At 48.8% G+C, this 20,309-nt stretch overlaps 1 protein-coding gene across 2 annotated transcripts; it reads right to left on the reverse strand.

The window, feature by feature from the left end:
* Positions 1-1,277: 1,277 nt before the first annotated feature.
* ABCG8 (ATP binding cassette subfamily G member 8) lies at positions 1,278-20,070 on the reverse strand (the record flags this gene model as incomplete). 2 transcript variants are annotated; one of them, XM_081265386.1, is made up of 13 exons in its annotated part: positions 1,278-1,415; positions 1,503-1,630; positions 2,565-2,832; positions 3,393-3,469; positions 3,935-4,134; positions 5,076-5,159; positions 5,244-5,406; positions 7,717-7,986; positions 8,088-8,220; positions 8,725-8,963; positions 11,939-12,095; positions 14,092-14,193; positions 20,008-20,070. In XM_081265386.1, the coding sequence occupies 13 exons, from the start codon at positions 20,068-20,070 to the stop codon at positions 1,278-1,280; spliced, it is 2,022 nt and encodes a 673-aa protein (XP_081121512.1). The 2 variants fall into 2 exon arrangements, with proteins under 2 accessions (XP_081121512.1, XP_081121511.1); XM_081265385.1 differs by having other exon boundaries at positions 14,092-14,196.
* Between the last annotated feature and the right edge of the window lie 239 nt (positions 20,071-20,309).

The raw sequence follows: 20,309 nt of genomic DNA on the forward strand, positions 1-20,309 counted from the left end.
CTCTTTGCCTCCCAAACACTCACCTTACTGTTTATTTTGGTTCCAATCACTTTTCCATCGGGAACAATCGCTCCTGTGTACTTGTTTTGGACCAGACAGTCCTCAGTACTCAGGCATGCAACATATGACCTGGGCCTGGTCACTGTGAAAGGTTCAAGGTTGCTCCTGAGATGAGCCAAGGCCGGCGAGATGCAAGTCTGAAGCACCGCTGAGCCGACACAATCTCTGTTAACCTCTTCTGGAAGTTTCCTGGGCTTCCAAGCATTACAGTGGCTCCGGCCTCACCTTCTGCTAACTCTTAAAAGCCTCAAAGGCTTTTCTGACTCCCACAGGCCTCTGCTGCATTAAAGTTATATAACCCTGGCAAACTGAGTGTGTCTGTATCTCAATGTCCTCACCTATAAAATGGGATACCACTTACCTCAGAGAGTTGTTCTGAGAGTGAATGATGGCATCAACATAAAGCATTTTGTACCATACCTCTGCTACAGAATAGATGCTCAATAAATCTTCAATTGTTCATTTTGGCTTTGGAGTCCATGACTCCACACAGAAAGAAATGGCATTTCTATGGAAAGTTCTAGCTCACTTTCCATATTGAGAGTTACTGAACATAGAGCTATGGAGACACTGGAAGATGCACCAAGACATTTTGCAAAATATTATGTTACTGTACCCTTTGGGTTCTAGCAATTCCTGCATAGCCCAGCTACCCAATTCTTGCCTAATTTGCTCTCAATCCAAAGTGAGTTGTCTATGTAAAGACTTATCCAAAAAAAATAAATTAGCAACATTGTGGGTGCCACCAAGTCCTGGTTTTCTCACTCCCAACTATCACAAACTCTGGCCAGTGATCAGAAATTCCTTTCAACTGTCTTTATTCTACTGCCATCCTGTGGCTGACCTGTGCCACTGCAGCCATGGGCTGGATGTAGCTGAGCATGTCCATCATTATTAGCTGGGAAGGGGCTCCTTTGGAGGAAGGGAGTGTTGTCAAAGATTTCCCATCAGCAGGCAGGCTTCTAGGTATGAATTACCAATTTTTTCAGGGTGGGGGTTGGTACTGGGAATTGAACTCAGGGGCATTTTACCACTGAGCTGCATCTCTGGTCCTTTTTCTTTTCCTTTTTTTTTTTTTTTTTAATTTTGAGTCAGGATCTTACTCAGTTGCTGGGCATCTTGCTAAATTGTTAAGGCTGGCCTCAAACTTTTGATCTCCTGCTGAAGACTCCCTTGTCACTGGGATTACAGGTGTGCACCCTGTGCCCCGCTATGAATCACCAGTCTTGGCTTGACTTCTGTTTGATGAACCTTAAGGAAAGGTAATACAGGAACAGGAAGCCCCCGCTGATGCCGACGAGGATGAGGTAGATGGTGTAGAGCGGGTGTGAGTTCAGGTCCATGGCACTGACGATCTGGACACACAGACATTCAGGAAGCTCATTAAGAAGATGTCTAGTTGGTTGTCTGTTCATTTAGAATCCACGGCCTTTGTCACTTACCGTCTCTCCTGGGACCGAGAAGGTGATGTTGCCTATCTGTGTGGTATAAGGGAATCCATTAAACTGAACCTGCATCAGCCCTGCGAAACACCACCGGAGGAAGGACACCTTGGCGATCCACGAGGGTGCTGAGGACAGCAAGAGCCAGGTTATTCACATGGTCTCAGCCCCCTGTTCCAGGTGCCACCTGCTCTCTGCACCATGTTCCTGTCTAAGGCAGGGCTGGGCCGGGTCTGGCCCAGGGGAAGTAAACACTCTGAGGAGCAAGGAGGTGAGAGAGGACATGAAGGCCAAGGGGCAGGAGGCAGTGGGGAACCTGAATGGGGGATGAGGGTCCTGAGAGGCTGCAGGATCACCCATGTGTTGGGTTCATAACAATTCTAGAGTCATTTAACGAGGTGTCCTGTACATACTCAGTTCACAGAGCACTTGGCACCTCTACAGTAGAGATGGCTGCATGGCTCTGACCCTGTGGAGTGTCACGCTATGGGAGGGAGGACACTGATCCCTACTGGGCTTCAGAGACCACGGAAGGTGGGGATGGCCCCCACTCAGGGGCAGGACAGGTTCAGAGGTGGGAGGGTGCGTGTGCTGTCAAGAGCTGGAGAGGCAGCTGGGAGCCAGTAGCCTGAGAGGCTTTAAGGAAAGTAGGGTCGTGAATGTGTCCCCTAGAAAGCCCTCTACATGGGTGAGCACTGAGAAGGACCAACATCACAGAGACCAGACTGTTGCAGTGACCCAGGGTCCAATGATGGGGGCTAGGGCTGGGGATAGAGCCAAGGGGACATTTCAGAAAGATTTAGGAGGGTGGATGTGAGCTGGCTCACTGCAAATGTGGAGAGGGAGGGAACTGGGGTGACTTCTAGATGTCTGCTGAGGGCTATGAGGAAGTGTCACCTGTGTCCTCTAATCATTCTCATGGCCTGCAGGCAGCTGGCAAAGGCATCTGCTTCCAGAGGGCCAGCCTCGAGTGGGACCTGAGCGATGGTTTTCCCTCTCCACATGAAGGCAGGCCACGCGAGGCCCGCGGGTGCTTGACCAGGCACGGGGAGCAGGCCTCACCTATCCACAGGTTGTCCAGGTTGATCATGAAGCCCCCGGTGAGGTAGAAGGAGTTGTAGAGAGCGTTGCAGAAGAAGGAGGACATGTGAAAAGTAGGCAGCATGGCAGCAGCGGCCAGGGCCATGGCCCTGCAGCAGAAGACCACCAGCCACACCAGCAGGAAGTACAGCAGGAAGCGCTCCAGGCCGGGCCGCAGGTTGGCCAGCCAGTAGATGGGCATCCCATAGATGATGACGTAGGCACAGTGCTCTGGTAGCTCCCCCAGGACCTGCAAAGGATAGCCCTTGCAAGGACATGGGGACAACGCCTCTGTTCTCCTAAGACCTGGTTTCAAGTCCCCACCCTTCCTTCCCAGATCTAGTAGCTGTGTGGCCTTGGTAGAGTCACATAATCTCTCTGAACCTCCTCTTCCTGGAAACACCTCCGTGACCTAATCTGGGGTTCTGGAAAGCTAAAACGTGCTAGGTGTTTCCCACTTCTTCCCTTTTGGGGTTCCTGCTGACCAGAAAAGTCTTATTCCTGATCCTGACCTTCTAGTGAATATTTAAAAATTATCAAGTCATGGGGCTTGGAGGTTCATGCCTGTAATCCCAGCAACTCAGGAGGCTGAGGCAGGAGGATCACAAGTTCAAGAGTGTCCCTGAGTTCAATTCCAAGTACTACCAAACACACACACACACACACACACACACACACACACACACACGGCTCTGAAATTCACATGGGGGATGTGGTATCTGCCATCATAGACAACACACCCTCCTGGGCTCAGCAAAAACCCCCAGCAATGACTGCACAGTGCACGCTGCTCCCTCCCCCTGCAGTCACCTTGGCAAAGAAATATGGACCAGCTGTGTACAGTCCGTCGTCTAGTTCATGGTACAGCATTGCCCTCTCTGAGTGACCTAAAGGGGAGCAGGGAAGAAAAGATTGAAATGGTGAAAGCAAACGACAGTGTGTGTGATTTTGCATCTCTGTTAATACCACTAAAAGTAGTTGTAGCTCCTACCTTTTCTGTTTATTTGTTTTTAAAAAACAGACACAGTAAAGCCATCCTGATTTAGGGGTTTGGGGAGGCTCTTTAGGAGTTGTGGTTCTGTGGCTTGCAAGCCACTCTCAAATATAAATCCTGTTAGGATCACCACGGCTAAGACACTGGTAGTTTGCTTTCGTTTGCACACTCATATTAATTTGCATACTTTTAAAGCAATTCTCTTTTATTCCACAATCATGATACGATTATTCTGCAAAGCCCATTGTCCCCAGGAGCTCGGAAGAACACAGAATTCAGTCTTGGACTAGCTCAGAGAGTGGCTGATGCCCATGTCTGCCTGCTTCCTGGTCTGCTCAGGACAGCAGGTGACACTCACATTTAGAGATGACATCCAGAATGACGTTGAAAGGGATGAGCGCTCCGATCATGAACAAGAGGGCTGCCATGTCCATAAAGGAGAGCTTGATGCCCCCATGGCCGTAGTAGAGGAACCCTATAATTAGGGACATCAGACAGGCCTCCACCCCATGAATGAAGAGGGTCGGCAGGTCTCGGAAGTCATTGGAAATCTGACGACTTAAGAAAACAAAAGAAAACGGTATCAAGGGGAAAACATAGTTGTGGGGTGACCTTGGAAATGTCCTATAACCTCTGGAAGCCTCATTTTTGTCATCTGTAAAATGGGGATAATGACACCCACCTTACAGAGTTCCTATGAGGACTAAATCAGAAAAAATGATGAGAGTATATGTCCCCATTGTAAGTACTAAGTAAATGATCATGGCTTTTATTAGCAGTCTGACAATTTTACTTACAAATAATTTGTGGAGAGGAAAATCAATTAGGTCCATAAAAATAGATGGGCAAGTCTTAGTTGGCAAGTCTGCCATAGCATTAATTGTAATTGCAAAAGTCTAAAAAAATAATAATCTGACCATCAGTAGGGACTGGACAAATAAATGAAGAATGGCTACGTTGAATATGGTAGAGAGGCTACGGAGGTGAGGGTCAGAAGTGCTAAGTGAGAAAAACAGCTGGCCACGGAGCAATATGCAGATCTGACTTGTGTATTGAAACGTTTGTGTACATGGAACTAGAGCCTGGGCTGATGTGACAGGGACTCTTCTATTTCCAATACAGATTCTCTGGTAGTGTTTGAATTTTCCCCCAAATGACCACTATGCTATTTCTAGCATTACCAGACCAGTAAGACTATTTTAATTTTGTTTAACAAATTTTAATTTTTTTGAAGGAATTTTAACAGATGTCTCTCATGGCCCGAGGGCTGGTTCTGGGCCTGAGGATGCTGTTTTTCAAAGAGTTCTTTCTACCTCTTGCTTCCTCCTTCAAATTCCCTTTCTTGGGTGGGAATGGGATCAAATCCAGGACTCTGTATGTGCTAGGCAAGTGCTCTACCACTGAGCTCCACCCGAAGCCCCAAATTCACATTAGGTAGAAAAGGCTTAATTTGCTACTCAGAGACTTTGGGGACCTGGCAACAAATGAAAGAGAGTTACCGGATCAGGGTAGCAAACTGCTGCACTGCCCCAGGCTGCTCAGTGGGAATTGAGAGGTAGCCAGAGTCTTGCAGGAGGGTCTGGCTGTTGGAAGACAGTATGTGGCTGGGTCAGGGACTGGGACCTGCCACAGGGAACTTACCACTCCAAGATGCTGGCCCACTGTACCTGGCTGCACAGGTGCCCACATCCAGCTCCTTTGTCTCTGCTTTCCACAGGAAGTCATCAAAGCCACGTACTTTTTCTAGAAATAGGGCTGCAAGTGACTGAGCCTTCTCCCGGGTGGCCATTTCCTGCTCTCTGCTGCATCTGTTGATGCTGGTCAAGTCCACTGTAAGCAGAGGACACAAGGCCATAGACAGAGGCTCCAAGACAAGTTCCCCACTATCTGAGTGGGAACCACGAAGTGATGGTCAGAGCAGAGGAAGTCAGAAAGATCCCCATGGCTGGTCTCTCCTCCTGCAAGGCCTAACCACATTTGCAAAGGCCTCCGGGGAAACACATGGACCAGGAAGTGGTCAACAACAGCGGCATTGGCCCCAGTCCCACCACCCAGGCTCATTATGGGGACATCCCAGGAGCCAAAGTCTGCACCACAGTTATGCCCTGGCTCCCAATCCAGCTGCCAGGAAACTGGTAATGAGGGCTCAGCCTTGCAGGTATGCCTGAGCCCACTGGGAGAAGGAGGGCTGGTCATGGGCTAGCTGGGTACTCAGGCTCCTGGAAGGTCACTTTCTCCCTGTTAATCAATCATTTGGCTTCCCAAGCAGCTTGCCCAAGGGAGGAATGTGTTTGCTAGGAGGGTGCAAGGGACCAGCCCTTGCTACAGAGAGCACTGCCCTTGGTCATCTCCTTTGACCCCAGGGAAAGGAGTCCGCCCACCAGCTGGAGAGAGGCCAAGAGGACAGCCACCTCTAGGTCCCAAGGGTTGCTACCCTGAACCAGGCCTGGCAGTCCCATGCCATGGCCCTCCTCTCACAGTGCTCTGCCTTAACCTCCAGTGCCCCTGCAATGCCAGGAAAGGAAACCCCACCAGTCATAGCAGGGCCTTCAACACCCTCCTGGTTCCAGACCCAAGCACACCCTTGCTCCCCTACCATTCTGTCTTCAGAGCCTTCGTGTGGCTGGAAGTCTCTGTCACCTCTCTCTTTTCCCTCCTTCTGTGTACATTACACATCTGAGACAGGACCATGTCTAAGAGGGGCCTTATAAACACCATCTGTTTGTTCCCTCAGCACAGGGCGATAGCTCAAAACACTGGGCACCCTCCCACCCTACGTGGCTCCCATACTCCATACTGGTGAGGGCCCCCACTCCTACTTCTCCCAAATACAAAAGAGTTTTCCAATCTGCTATGGGCATTTAATTTCCGGTAACCTGTGACCAAGGTTACATCAAATTACCCCCAGTGACCAGGTTGGCAGGTGCCCTCTGCCCTCTTATCTGAGGATGGCTGGCCAGAAGATGATACACTGGCAGGAAGTCAGAATGGCACCTGAGCACTGGAAGAGAGGGTGACCTCTGTGTAAGGTCATCAAGGCCACAAATGCAGAGGCAAGGAGTAGGGGCCAGGAAGAGTGGCCTGTCCTCCTGGGGGAGGGATGGAAGGTAGCCAGGATGCTGGGAGGAGAACCTGGGTAGCAGGACTAGAGTCCAGGCCTGGGACTGGGCGCATCAGTGTTCTGGACCTTACAGCTGTGCCCTAGCAGAAAAGGGGCTGAGCTCTTTCTGCTCCAGTCTTCCCATCTGCAAAGATGGAGATGACCTTGGCCTGGCAGGGATGTGAAGGCCAAACAGGAGACCCTCTGGAGCTTGGCATTCTGGGCCCTTGTGTATGCCTTTGAAGATATGGTCTGTCCGGTGGTCAGACTTATTGGTGAACTCCTTTCTACACTTTGCCATCCCGGGAAGAACCTGAAGCTCCAGGTGACCTTGGAGACCAGCCACAGCTGCTGCATCCCCTGACCCTGGCATAACTATGCCACCTGTCCAGCAGCCATGCCAGTTCTCAGTGCTCTTGAGGGGTGCTTTCAGGTCAGGCACCTGAAAAAGCTACTGGTCCCCAGGAATACATAAACTCATCACATATTTGACAAATGTGTAATATTGTGTGCGCAGGACCCCAGAGAACAGCAGTCTGAGGCTGAAAGAGCCATTTTCATAACTAGAGGTTCAGTGGCCAAGGCCAACAGCGAGGCCCTAAGCTAGCTCTTCCCTGGACCCCTCCACCCCACTTAACCTGCAGGCTTCCTGCTTCTGTGGGGACATCAGGGCACACTCTTAAGATTCCCTGGTGGCTTTTGGATCTTAAATAGCCTGTTTCCTTAACAGAGTCTGATTAAAGACCACAACTGTAGAAATCATCCAAACCCTTTGGATTCTATCCCCTCTGTAATCCCAATCTGTCCTGCACAGAAGGGTGGCTATTTGTGAGAGGATCCCTTTTTTCACGTCCTCTTTCTAGCATCTGATCCTTGGCAAACTGACCAAAATCTTCCACCTGGCTCTGCCCACCACCCACTCCTTCCTCCTTTCCTGATGTTTGAGAATTTTTTCTTGCATCTTTTCAATAAGAGATGAAGAGCCTGGGTGGGGAGGGTCCTGTGCACCAGGTCAGGGTTCACTGGCCTTGCTACCTCACCATAGAAGTCGGCAGGGTTGCTGTAGCGGGGACAGGGGTAGCCGATGGCCGTGAAATACTGGACCATGTGCTGGGCGGCTCCGAGGTAGATGGTGGTGCCCGACGTCATCAGGAGGACCAGGTCAAACAGCTTGAAGATGTCGGAGCGAGGCTGGTGGAGGGAGATGAGCACCAGCCTGTTGCCCTTGGCCAGACGGGACAAGGTTTTCACCAGGTTGTGGGCGGTGAAGCTGTCGAGCCCGGAGGTGGGTTCGTCCAGGATGAGGATTCCTTCCCAATGACAGAGCAAGGAGCCTGGTGACCGCGCTGGCCCGAGCCAGGCAGAGCAGCCGACTCAGCCCCCCCCCCCCCCCCCCGTGCCCGGCCCTTACCTGGGTTCCACAGCAGCTGCACCCCGATGCTGACTCGCCTCCGCTCGCCCCCCGACACCCCGCGCACGTACGCGTTGCCCACGCGGGTGTTGGCGCACTGGCGCAGCCGCAGCTCCGCGATCACGTCCTCCACCTGCAGGCGGAGCGCAGCCTGAGCCCCCCAAGGGCTGCACCCGTTAGGACCCAAAGTGTAGAGACACTTGCTCCTCCGCCCAGCTGTTAAAGTGAGGGAGCCCTTCATTTGCAGCTCTTCATTTCTCTGTTGCTGTGTTCCTGCCCCCGTCCTGTCCCCTGTCCTCGGAGGTTCACCAAGAGGGAGCATCGCCGTGTGTTGGGAACATAGAGACTGACAGTTGGGCTGACTGCCCACAGAGGACCAGAAAACACACAAATCATACGTTGGATGAGTATGAAGGGGACTCACTGGGGCTGAGATGGCTTCTGGAGGTCCTAAAGAACTACTGAATGATGGGGGCGGGGGAGTGACCATATGGCCTCTTTCCTGCAGGTGGAAGGTGAGCTGTACTGCTCAAACTCCACCTGGGTTGGGTCCCGAGGCAGGGCAGAGAGGGCGGGGAAGGGTAAGGATATGTGTTTTTTCTGACCCCAGAGGTCACTACTGGGGTCAGTTAGTTACCCTTTTGTCACGCTGAGCCTGTGAGAAGCTTTTAGGCAGGCGCATCTGGGCAACGAAGGCCAGGGTCTCTCGGACCGTCAGGTTGGGCAGCAGCTGGTCATGCTGGCGCACGTGGGCCACGCACTTCCTCACGACCTGAGGGGTGCTGGGCTGCCTGTTGATCCAGATACTGCCTGACTTCATCTTGCCACCGTGGTGACGGCCGGTAATCACATCCAGCAACGAGACTCTTCCACACCCTGCAAAGCAACCAGACATCCCTGAGGACAGAGCTTCTACAGGGGCCATTGGCAGCTCTGTCCTCACAGAAGTAGCCAAATTCCAGGGAAGGTGGCACTGCTCCTAGACCTGGGTTGGACCTGTTTTCTGCAGTCAACTTGGGGCACCCTTGAGGTCAAGACACATTTATCCCAGGGGTTTGGCCAGGTCAGCCAGGGGCTGCATGACAGGAGAAGGCTGGAGTCCTGCTCATGCCTGGAATGTTTGTCACTTTCCACTGCCAATCAATGCTCTTCCAACCCAAGCAAGGCTGGGGTTAATTGCACTGTGAAGCGGAACCACTCCTGGCTGACAAACATGCCAGCAAGATTTCACCATTCATTGTCATTTAGGTCAGAAGCTGGCTTTGTGGGAAGAACTAACTTGGAATATTCATAGGGCATCTTTTAAAAATGCAAAACCAGAACTTATTTTGAAACATAAGGAAGAAAGTGGAAAAGTAATAGAGGTGGAAATAATTTTAAAGCATAGTGTATCTCTACCCTTCTGAATGTATCTATACCCTTCTCTCTTATTTCTATCAGTGGTGTATTTTACTCTTAAAAAGAAAAAGAAAAAAAAAAGACCCCTAAGCTCAAGTTAACACCATCCACATCTGAATGACAAAAAACTACTATTGGGGGCTGGGGTTGTGGCTCACGCCTGGCACGTGTGAGGCCCTGGGTTCCATCCTCAGTGCCACATAAAAATAAATAAATAAGATAAAGGTATTGTGTCCATCTACAACTAAAAAGAAAGAAAAGAAGACTACCATTGGTTTAGGGAAGTGAGCATCAGGTTGGATCTAATTTCCAAAAACATTTGATGTGGCTCTTTCTTTAACAGCTGTTTATACTGAATGCTGTTTAGCCCCAGCTGGGAGAGAGCTCTGTCCAGTCTGCCCCAGGTGGGTTTTGGTTTCCTTAAGTACATCCCTCTTGGAGAGCAAGTTTTCCAAATTGTTTTCAAACAAGGAAAGTGGCAATAGACACCATGTGACAAGTTTTCCTTGCCATATGCCATGGGTTGTCTGCAGGCAGCCCCAAGGCACTCAATGAAAAATTTAAAAACTAGGAGGCTTCCCCATGTCATCTTCCTGCTTACTATCCAGGCACTTTGAGTGGAAGGGTCCTGCACCCTACCCCCTGTGTGCACCTCATTCAGGATCCCTGAGAATTTGGGTGGAGCAAAATAGCCAGAGGAGGAAGCAAAGAGAGGGGCCTCAGTCCTGCTCCCTGCTCAGCCTCAGACATCAGCTGCTGGCTCTGGGAGAGCAGGGGACTTTGCCAGTGAGGACAGGGACCATGGATTCCCAACAAGAGAGCAGGGGGACCACATTTCCTATGCAGAACTTTGTTGGAGGCGTAGGCAGTTTTTTCAAAGGAGGGTGCCTGGTACATTGGGGAGGCCCTCTCTGAACCCAGAGAAAACATTCATGGGCCCTCAAGACCCTTGTAAAATGGCCGGCATCTCCCCACTAGCAAATTTATGAATCAGAAGACTTTTGGCATTGCTGATTCTATAGAAGCTAAATGCCTGGAGCTGATATATAATTTTTTAAAAATTATGGCCAGCATTTGTATGTGTGCGTGTATCTTAAAAGTCACAGGTAATACAATGGATAAACCTTTCTAAGAAATCATTTTAATAATTTCCGCCAAGTAAACCTGAAGCCAAACAATGTTGAACCTGCAGTCAAAAGACCTAGATATTACTCAATGTAATTCCTGCTCCGCCTCTCTGAACTTCCCTTTTCTCAATCACAAATCAGGTAGACTCTGAGCTAGAGTCGTATGTGCCATGTATTCACCAGGATGATTCCACAGAAGGGCTGTGAGCCCCCTACATGCTCAGTTTAGGAAGAAAAAGCAGATAACAACAAGAAAAACTATCGGAAGTTAAAAATCAAAATAATGCTTTTTTTCTTGGTTAGGTCTGAATTGTAGGGACAGAGCCAGAGGAGGAGGGGCTTAATGATTGTGCATGTTGTTTTAGTTACAAAGTACATTTGCACATAGTAACTCATTTGATCTTTGGTTAGACAATAAACAGAACTTCCCTATCAGAGAAGTGTAAAAGTTTGGGGTTAGATGTTCAAAACGTTGAGTAATCTCTACCTCTGGAAATGATTAATTAAAAGATATAAAGTGTTCTCTCTATACTGTGTAAGGTGTCCCTGGAAGAAACACCTGGATCTGAGAATCAGGGGACCAAGTTTAAGTTCTAGTTTGTGTGTCCTTTGGATTTAGTGTCCACATCAATCAAATTAAGGGAAATGTGTGTGTGTGTGTGTGTGTGTGTGTGTGTGTGTGTATGTGTGAGAGAGAGAGAGAGAGAGAGAGAGAGAGAGAGAGAGAGAAAGTACCCTAGAAGTATTGAATACTAGATAATTTGAAAATCTTTCTCTAAAAATACTTCAAAGCTGGTAAGGAGGAGAGTCCCAGCTTGAACTTTGTTGTCCAAGTCCCCTTGCCGCTCTGATGCTCTATAATATAAAATATATAATTTACTAATTTAGCCTTGAGAAGTGTCTATTTGAAGCAATCCAAGAGTCCAGTTCTCTGCAGAAGGTTGCAGTTGGCTATGACTTTGGAGGGGGAGAGTTTGGCAGAACTCTGCCTAGTCACGGTCTGACCATGACCTGAGTCGGACTATGGGGGTAATGACCCGAGCGAGTGCCCTGTGGCTAGAGGAGTCTCTGAAGAGAACTTGATGTTCTGAAGTTTCCTGATCATCCTCTTTCAAAGCAGGTGCTAACTAAAGACTGACGCTATGGCTGCAGCTCCAGGTAGACCAGAGGCACATCCATCATTCATAGTAGTAGCAACCATCTAATAAGAGCTAATAAGAGGAGTTACTAGCAAAGGGTTTTGGGAGAAGCATCTCTCTGTCTGAAGGTCCATTCTGCGTCCCAGGAGAGAGAAACCACTGCCCAACAGTTTGCTTTCCGTGGTACCTGAGCTCCCTATGATGGCCAGCATCTGCCCACTTCTGACTTTGAAGCTCAGGTTCTGGATGCCCAGCTCACGGGAGTCTTGGCTGCCGTGAGACAACCAAGGTATTTTGAACTGAGCCAACTGCTCGAACCAAGGCACCTGGGAGGCCGTGTCCACCTGTGGGAGACATCAGAAGGTTCCTCAAAAGGCCAAATAGCTTAGAGGGCTTCAGCAGACTCTGTTCAGCTCCCCTGTCCCTTCTTTTGCCCCTGTTCCCAGGGCACCCCCCCTCCCCCCTGCTGATACACAACAGACCTGAGGCACCCCCTGACCCAGGGTCTGCCAAAAATAGAGGCAGAACCCACCATACTGAGAACCCGAACAGCTACTTCCAAGTCCAAGGATAAGGAGACAGGAAAGCATGTGCAATAGCAGAACAGAACAACAACAACAACAAAATGATACTGTGTTCAGGACATTTGTTAACCATTTTATATCCATGATTTATTTCAATCTTCATTGAAAACCTATAGCATATGTTCTATAATAATCTCTGTTTTACAGATGAGTCTCGGAGCAGTTAAGTAACTTGCTCAAGGTAACACAGTTAATAAGTGGTAGAGCAGAGAAAGGTTATGGTGTGGTTCATTAACTTGTCTCAATTCATGCTCACAAGAAGCCAGATTCCCATCTCTGAGATTCACCATGCTCCATCTGGGAAACATGTGGTCTGTCCTGGGGAAGTGGGGGAATAGGGGCCCTTGATTCTGACCAACACATTCCTTAGAACCTCTTTGCATTCTGGTTATTCTGGTTATTTTATTAGCTCTTGGGACCATATATTTTACCAAAAAGTATACATACATAGATATATAGGGATGATAGATAGATGAAATCTGAATAAATATATAATTTACTAAATAGCATTGCACGTTGTGAATTTCTTGTTTTTAAATTTTTAATTTTCTGGTAATGGGGATTGAACTCTATCACTGAACTACATCCCCAAACTTTTTAATTTTTTGAGACAGCGTCTTGCCTCCCGAATTTGCCGAGGCTTGCCTGGAACTTATGATCCTCCTACCTCCGCTTCCTGAGTCACAGGATTACAGGCGTGTGCCACTGCACCCAGCTGAATTTCTTAGTTTTGATAATTACACTGACATATGCAAGAGTTTAACATTAGAGAAGCTGGACAAAAGGAACATGGGAATGCCAAATTATTTTTGTAACTTTTTCAAAAGTCTAAATTTATTTCAAAATCTAAAGTTAAAAAAGACTTGCAGCCAGACATGGTGGCTTATGCCTGTAATCCCAGCAATTCAGGAAGCTGAGACAAGAGGATCACAAATTAGCAATACCCTCAGCAATTTAGCAAAACCCTATCTCGAAATATAAAAAATTAAAAATAAAAAGGACTGAGATGTAGCTCTGTGGTAAAGTGAGATACATACACACACACACACACACACACACACACACACACACAAACACACACACAATTTAATGAGAGAGAGGGAGTGAGAGAGAGAGAGCCATCCAGAGCCAGGCATGGTGATGTATGCCTGTAATCCCAGCTACTCAGGAGGCTGAGGCAGAAGGATTGGTAAATTTGAGGCCAATCTGGGTAACTTATTGAGACTCTGTCTCTAAGTAAATAATAAGAAGGGCTGGAGTGCAGCCCAGTGGTACAGTGCCCCAGATGCATTAAAAAAAAAAAAAAAAAATATATATATATATATATATATATATATATATATATATATATATATATATATATATTCTAAGGATGGACACAATGCCTTCATTTTTATTTATTTTTATGTGGTGCTAAGGATCAAACTCAGGGCCTCATACATGCTAGGCAAGTGCTCTACCACTGAGCCACAATCCCAGCCCTCCCCCCGACCCCATGCATATACTTTTTTTTTTTTTTTTTTACAACAGGCTCCAACCTTCTTCATGCCCCTCATTTCCAGTTCCATGTGTAGGTGATGAATGAGAGAAATCTCCCTGGTGCTCACACCCCACAGGTGAGGCATCAGCATAGACTCGACTCTGTCCTTGGGAGAAGAGAGCCTGCAGGACCGGCTCACCCTTCCCTTCCACTTAGGAATTCTGTGGCTTCCCTGTCACTCCTCTTCCCTTCAACCCAGGCACACTGTGCCCATACCTGGTAGGTGAGGTCTCTGACTTCCAGGGTGTTGGACTGGCCACTGTAGGTAAAGTACAGGCTATTGTCACTTTCAGAGGAGAACAAGCTGTCCTGGAGGACCTGCTGGGAGACATGAAGGGGAGGGACTCCTTCAGAGACTGCAGAGGATGTAGGAGAAGACAGAAGGTGACCTGAGAGGTGACAGCAGCGTCTGTCAATGTGGTTGAGGGTCCACGTTGGCAGGAGATGGGTTTGTGCAGGTGGAACCCCAGAGAACAGGAGTCTTGATGAAGTCTTGCACATCTCCTTCCTTCAGGAGGAGCTTGGGGTTCTCCCAGGATGGCCTTTACCGACAAAGAACTGATAGACCCAACCTGATCTTTTCTTAAAATTGGGAGCCATCTTGCCACAAAGCCATGAAAAGATAATTTCTGCTTTACTATAAATTACTGAAAATTCTGAACCTGCTTGGAATGCCTGTCCGTGCCTTGAACTCACCCATGCCTGGCTCTCTGACCAGATAGCAGCCCTCTCTGAAACTTTAGTGACGCCTCACAAATCTTGGCCTTCCCTGGCCAGACAACGACCTTCTCTGAGGCTCTAATGGTCCTCATAAATTCTGATGTTGGGGCCAGCAAAAATTGTAAACTACCATCAATTTATTCTCATCAGGGTTCTGTTATCTGTAACCCCCCTTTGTGTAACTTTCTGGGCTATAAACCTGGGCTGCAGGAAAGCTGGGGCTGCTGTCTTGTTCCCACCATTTTGGGAGGGAGAGGCAGCCCATCCGGTCAAAATAATAAGCTTGCTTTAATTTGATTTTAATTGGAGTCAGTGGCCTTTTCTTGCGTCCTGGTCTAACAGAACCTCAACTTCAGGCCTATGTGGGCTCAAATCCATGCAGCGCCTGATGAATGACGCCCAGACTCCCAACTGGAGACAGAGTGGCACAACCTGAGCTGGGAGCTGGGGAACCCTGGATCTGGCGGGGTATCTCCTAGTGCCCTGCGTTCTCCTTCTGGTTCACTGGAGCAGGATTAAGTATGGACTCATTAACAAGCTCCCGCGAGCTTTGGCCCTCAGAGCTGCCCTTCTCTCACTGACACGACAAATCCTCACCTGGGAGTCCCCAATCCACTTCAGGCTTGGAACTTGGGAAGTGACAGTGAAGAGAGCGTCTCTGAGAAGCTTAGATTTTAGTAAGCCTAGTAAGTCAAGTGTTAGGTTGGAGAAAGACGGTCAGACCTAGAGGCAGGCTGACCTCCAGTTTCTGGTCTAGGTGCGTCTTCACCTCAAACACAACATCCACACATGCCTCAGGCCAAAAAAATATGACAATGACTTTGTCAAATTACTCTAGTGGAGGTAGGAGGTCCTGGAAAAGGACACTCCAGGCCAATGGAAGTGGGGGGATTAGTACAGGTGGCAGGTTGTCCTATGAACAGCCCCCAGAGTCCCATGAGAGTATTAAAACTGCAAACCAAAGCTACTTACATGGCTTAAGGCTTGAACTATGATCAAAATTACCCTGTAAAGGGCTGGAGTTGTGGCTCAGCGGTAGAGCACTTGCTTGGGCATGTGTGAGGCCCTGGATTCCTCCTCCAATAACGCATATAAACAAACAAACAAATAAAAGATCCATCGACAACTAAAAAATATTTTTAAAAAAATCACCCAGTAAAGCTGGGCACAGTGGCACATACCTGTGATCCCAGCAACTCAGAAGGTTGAAGCAGGAGAGGGCAAGTTCAAAGCCAGCCTCAGGAAAATTGAGGTGCTAAGCAACTCAGTGAGACCCTGTCTCTAACTAAAATATAAAATAGAGCTGGGGATGTGGCTCAGTAGTTGAGTGCCCTGAGTTCAATCCCTGGTACCCCCCCCACAAAAAAATTACCCAGTAAAAACATGGGAAAGATAAGACACCTCACTCAGGAGAGGGGTTATATTTGAGGAACCAGGACAGATATAGGGGAGAAGGGTAATAGAGTGGGGTTTAGCTTGGAAATTAGTGGTGGGTGAGTAGGAGAGGAGTTCCCTGGGTAAACGGATGTTTAAAATATTTCACAATATGTTTTCAAATGGAGAGACCAAGGCTAGGAGTAGAACTCCCACCTTCCCTCCCCCTGCAGCCCATGCTTCAAAGCAGGAGGGAGGATGAGTGCTGTGGCATAAGCCTATGATCCCAGCTCCTCTGGGGGCTGAGACAGGAGGATCATAAGTTGAAGGCCAGCCTCAGCAATTTAGTGAGATCCTCAGCAAATTAAGGAAGATACTGTCTCAAAATAAAAAATGAAAAGTTCTGGGGATATAGCTCAGTGGTAAAGCACACCCGGGTTCAATCCCCAATGCCCCCCCCCCAAAAAAAAAATACACACACACATATGTAGGGGTGAGGGGAGTGGGAGGAAAGAAGAAAGGAGGTTCAGGAAACAGCTGGACTCCTGGCCAATTGACTCTGTGCTTGCCTTCTCTGGCCACTCCCACTGTCACCACCCTGCCCAGTTGCTCCAGTTTCTTGTGTTAACTATCAGAACATGTATCAACTGCTGAAGGACTCATCTGGGCTAATGTGCACCCTATTATCTTGTTTTTCAAACAGGAGGGTTATTAGTTAATTGGCATCAGATATGAATTAACTCAGAAATTGCTTCTGCAGGCCCAAAGCTCCCCAGGTTGGGTTTAGGGACAGAGGAGCTACTGATGACACAAAGCCCGGACATTTGGAGTCTGGAGCAATGGGTGGGAGGTGACCTCAAGTCCAGCATGCTATGATTTGAGGAGAGGGCCTTGGGGCCCAGGGAAAGAGGAAGCAAGAGGGAGGACAGATGAAGTCAAAAGGTGCCAGTGGCCCCCAGCCCTGAGACCATGGAGGGACTGTGCCTGCCCGGAGCCACGTAGGCAGCTCTGCTTTTGGAAGAAAATTGGCGCCTGGGTTGAAGATGTCTTCTGTTATCTTTTAAAATATTTTCCTTGGCTCCCAGGAAGGATTTGTTAGACTCTTCCTGAGGTTTTGACAAACTCTCTGTATTTTTCAAATACTTAAATATCTATTCAGCTGACATCTTAATCAGTACGCCTGTCAGAACATCACTTGAATTTCTGACAGGTGACACCCAAAAAAGCAAAAGCAGGTTTATTTGTAGGTAACCAGCTCAGCGCCTGCTGGGCTACATTGTAATTTCTCCTTGTATCAAATTCTGATCAAATTCCTGAGTCAGAAGCAGAGACAGGAAGGAAGCTCATCGCGGAGCACAGTTCTGGTTCAGGAGTGGCGTCTGCAGGGGTGACACGCTGAGTGAGGGCTTACTTGTGGCTGATGGGGACATGCAGGGTTTGTTCCTGGCTGCGGGGACAGTCCTGGGCCTTTACTGAAACATTAAGACCAGATCTCGCACAGCTGTGCCTGGAGCCCAGGCCTCTCTTGTCCTTCCCTGGCCCTGCTCTTGCTCCTGATGTGGGGACTGGGTGTGCCATGGGCACCTGTCATTCCAGGTACTTGACACCAGATGTCCCTGTGCAACCTGCCTCAGTCCCATCCCCAGGGCCTGCATTCACTGGTTCTGAGGTCCTTCTTCAGGAACAATGACAGTAGCACCAAGTGATCCCCCCAAGCCAGAGGGACATCTGTCTGTGGGGGACATGGATGGAATGTGAGGCTGGGGTGATCACAGGGCTGGAGGAGTTGGTGATAGAGTGGGATGGAGCTAGGGGTGGGCAGAGAAAAAGATCGTGGCTTGGGCTAAAAGCCAGCTCCCTATGCCACCACATCCTAGCTGCTCCTCTGAGAAACCCTTCTAACAGTGGCCCACTTTGTGCTTTGAATGTAGCCCTTGCTGCTCTGCCACTGCATCTGATCTTTAAAATGGACATGTTTCTTTCTCTTCCTCTCTCCCTGCTCCTCCCTAATCTCAGGGGAAACAAGATTATCTTTCTTCCCCACTTAAGCAGAGTTTTCTTTCCCTGAGTACACATCCCCATAGGAAGGAAGTAATCCAGACTTTAGGGATGGCACCAGAAGATCTCAGAAATGACTATCTGTTCTCCAACAGAGAACACGTGGGATGTAGCTTTTGACTCTCTCTTTAAAAGCCCCCTGTTTCTGCTGATGGGCAGAATCACAGCCTCTGTGACAGGAGTCCCCTGTGTTTCTCCTTTGCTAGCAATAAACCTTCTTTTTTTCCTTTTTGTCAAAATGTGTCCTTGTTATTGAATTGGCACTGGAGACAAGCACCAAACTTTTGGTAACATCCTGACCTTTCAGGTTGTAAGGAAGGTATGTCAAAGTAAGAGGATACAAACTATTTTATTTAATAGTACTTAGCTTGATGGATAGCTTTTTTTTTTTTTTAGCCAGGGATTGAACCCAGGGATGCTTAACAACTAAGCCACATCCCCAGCCCCCCCCTTTTTTAAGTATTTTTTTAATCTATTTTTTTTTTAGGTGTAGATGGACACAACACAATACCTTTATTTTTTATGTGGTGCTGAGGATCGAACCCAGGCCCTGTCCATGCTAGGCGAGCGCTCTACCGCTGAGCCACAATCCCAGCCCCGCCCCCAGCCCTTTTTATATTCTAATTTGACACAGGGTCTTGCTAAATTGCTTAGGTCCTCTCTAAATTGCTGAGGCTAGACTTGAGTTTGCCATTCTCCTGCCTCAGCCTCCAAAGCTGCTGGGATTACAGGTGTGCGACTCTGTGCCCGGCTTGACTGATAGCTTTTCCTAGACATAGAATATGTGGTCCCCATCCTTTTGTTCCAGGCCCCACAAATGTTAGAGGTAGGGGTTGGGGTTATAGCTCAGTGATGCAGCATTTTACTGGCATGCTGGAGCCCCTGGATTCTATCCCCTGCACTGCACAGAAAAAAAAAAAAAAAAGGAGGGGTGGGCGGGGCAGACCGTGGCATGGTACCTAGAGTAACAGAATTGAAGAAAAGGAAATTGTCAGCGGAAGGGCCTGTATGCATTTTTTTGCATGTGGAGTTCTGCCTCTCAATCTGTGGTGGTGACCTTTAGGGTAGAAGATATCCTTAAAACCACCCCTGAATTTATGTTCTGTTCAGGAGGTAACCATTGCTGCCCTGGCTGGTAGGGGTCATTTCCCCACAGGGGCTGGCCCCAAAGGAACTCAGAGAGCAGAGCTGGTCAATGCTGTGGTTGAAGAACTGGTAGGAAAAGTGGGCTCTGTCCGCTTGGCTGGGCAGTCCAGGTGCCCATGGCTTCCTGCCCCTTCAGTGCAAATCCTTTGGGTCTTAGCTGCTGGGTGCTGGGCCAGAGCTTTCTGTTTCTGAGAGCGGGGCCACCTCAGTCCTCCTCTGGGCACCCAGACTGAAAGAAATGTGGGGCAGGGTCAAGCAGAGGTGGGACCAGCTTCCCTTCTTTCTTCCAATGTAGCCTCCTGCTACAAATCCCGCCTACTCTCTCCACTCATAGGCCATTTACCAAGTAAACATTTCTCTGTTAAAATGAGAGAGGAAGGTCCCTTGGACGATATCTGTTCCTTCCAATTCATTCCCAGATCTTACATTTGCCTGCATTATTTGAGCATAAACCTGATGTTCCCACAAAAGTCACCTGTCATCTGTCACTTTACTGCCATTGAGATTCTTGACCTGACAGCCGCGTGAACAAAGGAGACACCCGGAGAGTTCCTGGTATGTATGAGCACATTTCTGCAGTGGAGTCTTGATTTTGGAAAAGGCAAAATCAGCCCAAGTCTCACATAAGAACCTCATTTTCCTCTAGGAGCATGACTTAGGGCCAGAAGTGATCTCAGAGGCCTCCAGGCCTACAGATCTGCTCCCCACCGCCTCTGACATCCAGAAACAGAGTCCTGCTCTACATTCTCATTCTGCTTGTTCCAAGCTCCTGAAGGAGCAAAGAAAGGTCCAGTTCCTCCCCTCCCACCGACAGAGGTGGTGCCGGTCACTCACCGAGGCATCCTGGGGAGAGGCCTCTTTCCACAGCCCTGTCTCCTCTGTGGCCTTCTCAGCCATGGGGCCCTCGAGGTCTGTGCCCCTTCAGTGCAACTCCTTTGGGTCTTGGCCGCTGCCTGCTGGGCCAGAGCTTTCTGTCTTTGTTTCCTAGAGCAGGGCCACTCCGTCCTCCTCTGGGCCAGTCTCTCTCCCAGCGTTCCTCTGGAAAACCCTCCCACAAACACGGTGTGTTCTGCCCACTGTCAAGATAAGAACGCTGTGGCTAAAGGTACATCAGATAATGGCATCCGTCGCCAAGT

This window comes from Spermophilus citellus, assembly GCF_964194105.1.
Source record: "Spermophilus citellus genome assembly, chromosome: 13".
NCBI lineage: Eukaryota > Metazoa > Chordata > Mammalia > Rodentia > Sciuridae > Spermophilus > Spermophilus citellus.